The 1994-nt window shown below is 65.0% G+C and overlaps 2 protein-coding genes across 2 annotated transcripts in view; one reads left to right on the top strand and one right to left on the bottom strand.

Moving 5' to 3' along the window:
* The window catches only part of MNEG_12662 (hypothetical protein), a gene marked incomplete at both ends in the record, with an annotated part of 3573 nt that extends 2504 nt beyond the window's left edge, over window positions 1-1069 (bottom strand). The window contains 3 exons of the mRNA XM_014038866.1: window positions 155-301; window positions 555-810; window positions 987-1069. Coding sequence (XP_013894320.1) covers window positions 155-301; window positions 555-810; window positions 987-1069 — 486 coding nt within the window. The remainder of the gene's footprint in view (window positions 1-154; window positions 302-554; window positions 811-986) is intronic.
* Window positions 1070-1120: 51 nt separating this feature from the next.
* The window catches only part of MNEG_12661 (U3 small nucleolar ribonucleoprotein IMP4), a gene marked incomplete at both ends in the record, with an annotated part of 1586 nt that continues 712 nt past the window's right edge, over window positions 1121-1994 (top strand). Inside the window, 2 exons of the mRNA XM_014038865.1 lie at window positions 1121-1155; window positions 1581-1746. Of these exons, the coding sequence (XP_013894319.1) occupies window positions 1121-1155; window positions 1581-1746 (201 nt within the window). The remainder of the gene's footprint in view (window positions 1156-1580; window positions 1747-1994) is intronic.

The following is a 1994-nucleotide window of genomic DNA, read 5'->3' as shown; positions in this document are numbered from 1 at the left end:
GGGCTGGGGTGGTGGGAGGGGTGCGAATGGGGGGAGGGGTGAGGGCCGTCCCGGCTGCAGGGCCGGTCTCGCAGGGGAGGCATGCATGGGACGCCCCCGAGCGCGGTGCGGGGCGGCAGCCGGGGGCCCGCGTGGGCGCGGGTGTGGCGCTCACGTTGAGGAGGGAGAAGAGGATGAAGAGGGTGAGCAGCGGCAGCATGTGGGACAGCGTGAAGCGGTTGACCGGGCGCCCCAGCAGGTCAAAGTGGTCAACGGCGAGCTGCACTGCTAGCACCAGGCCGAGCGCCAGCATGCCGTGCGCCTGTGCCGTGTCGGATCGGGTCACCAGGGGTGGAGGGTGAGCAGGCGGCAGGGACACTACCCAAGGGGCTGGCTGGTCTGCGGCTTTCGGGCCGACCTGCACACCGCCCGCTGCATCCCAGCGCCCGCCGCAGCACTGCTGCGCTGCGCCGACCGGCGCTGCCGTTGCGCGCTGCACGCGCGGCGGCTCGCGGCGGGGGCAACGGGGGAAACACGATCATGAGGCGCAGCGGGCTGCGGCAGCGGGCTCTCACAATGATCTCGAATGCATCGTAAAACTCGAGGCGGTCCAAGGTTCCCTCCCCAATCCTCGAAAGGTTGAGCGTCAGGCCGCTGCCGCTGTCGACCACCTGCTGCGCCTTTGGCGCAGCGCGTTTCTTGGCACTGCCGCCGGCGCCGCCGCCGCCGCGGCCGGCGCCGCGGGTGGGCGTCGGGATTTGCGTCGGCGCGGCGGACGCTGATGAGGCGAGGGTGAAGATATTCAAGCCGGCCAGGAGGTGTTTGCCGGGCCTGGATGAGTTTGCGGAGTTCGTGTATGCACCATGTGGGGTTGACGATCGCTACCAGCATAAAACGGACATGCGTGGCGGGTGCGGCGGCCAACAGCATCATGAGCCGGGGCCAAAGAGGAGCAGAGCGCCGGGCCCCTGGTTTCCCCGCAGTCAGCCGCAGTACTTTCAACTCACCGAATCCGGAAGATAAAAATGCTGACAAATGCAAAAAGGAAGCATGGCAAGAGCGTGGGACCCAGGATGATGGGAGTACCCATGCTGATCGTCCCAGGAATATGTACACGACTAGAGTCAGATGCCCGGCAGCAATGAGCTATGCCCTTGGGAGCGAGGCACCCTCCTGGTGAGTGCAAGATCACCAGCAATCTAACGTTTTGGCATGTGGAGGATCATTGCTGAATGTTCTTGATGCTCAAATTTTATGATGGCGCTGATCAATTGAGCCTCTTTACACCCGTTCAAGTGTTGCGAACACACCACCCAGGCACACACCCGCCTCGATACAACACGGCTGTGTTATGTGCGTCAAGTCGAAACAGCTATAATCATATTCTTATCCTGTTTACATCCGTCCAGGTTGCGAGCGGCTCTCGGTGCGGCAAGGCGGCGAGCTCCTGCCGCCTGCAGCTGCGGCCGCCGCTCAAGCGCTTGTCACCTCGAGCAGCGGAACGCGCTCCCAGCCTCTGCGGAGCAATAGCTGGAGTAGTATCCGTGCCGCATAAGTGACCCCATACAGGCACAGCCACGCCTGCACAGGAAACGTCCCAGCCGGTCGCAGCGCGACGACAGCACCGGCGGTGGTCTGCGACTGCGGCCAGCCGGCGCAGCAGCCATGATCCGCCGCAATGCGCGCCTGCGGAAGGAATACCTATACAGGAAGTCACTGGAGGGCAAGGACCTCGCCGCATATGAACGCAAGCGCAAAATACGGAAGGTGCGTCGCTGCACGGCACCGTCCGCCCCTGCTGCGGCAGTGCCACTGCGGAGTGGCACCCTCCGCCCACGGCCCGGCTCACTGCCTCGCGCGAGAGCCTACACGCTGTTGTGCGTCCTGCGCCGTTGCACGGCCCTCTGGCCGCGCGTTCGCTCGCGTCTTCGAGCACCGCCCGGCAGCAGCAAACACGTCGCCACTCCCACTCCGTCGACGCGTCTCGACCTCTGGCTCCACCCTGCACATGTCGA

The sequence above is a fragment of the Monoraphidium neglectum genome, assembly GCF_000611645.1.
Source record: "Monoraphidium neglectum strain SAG 48.87 unplaced genomic scaffold scaffold03362, whole genome shotgun sequence".
NCBI classification, from domain to species: domain Eukaryota; kingdom Viridiplantae; phylum Chlorophyta; class Chlorophyceae; order Sphaeropleales; family Selenastraceae; genus Monoraphidium; species Monoraphidium neglectum.
This window is presented reverse-complemented; position numbering and strand designations above follow the sequence as displayed.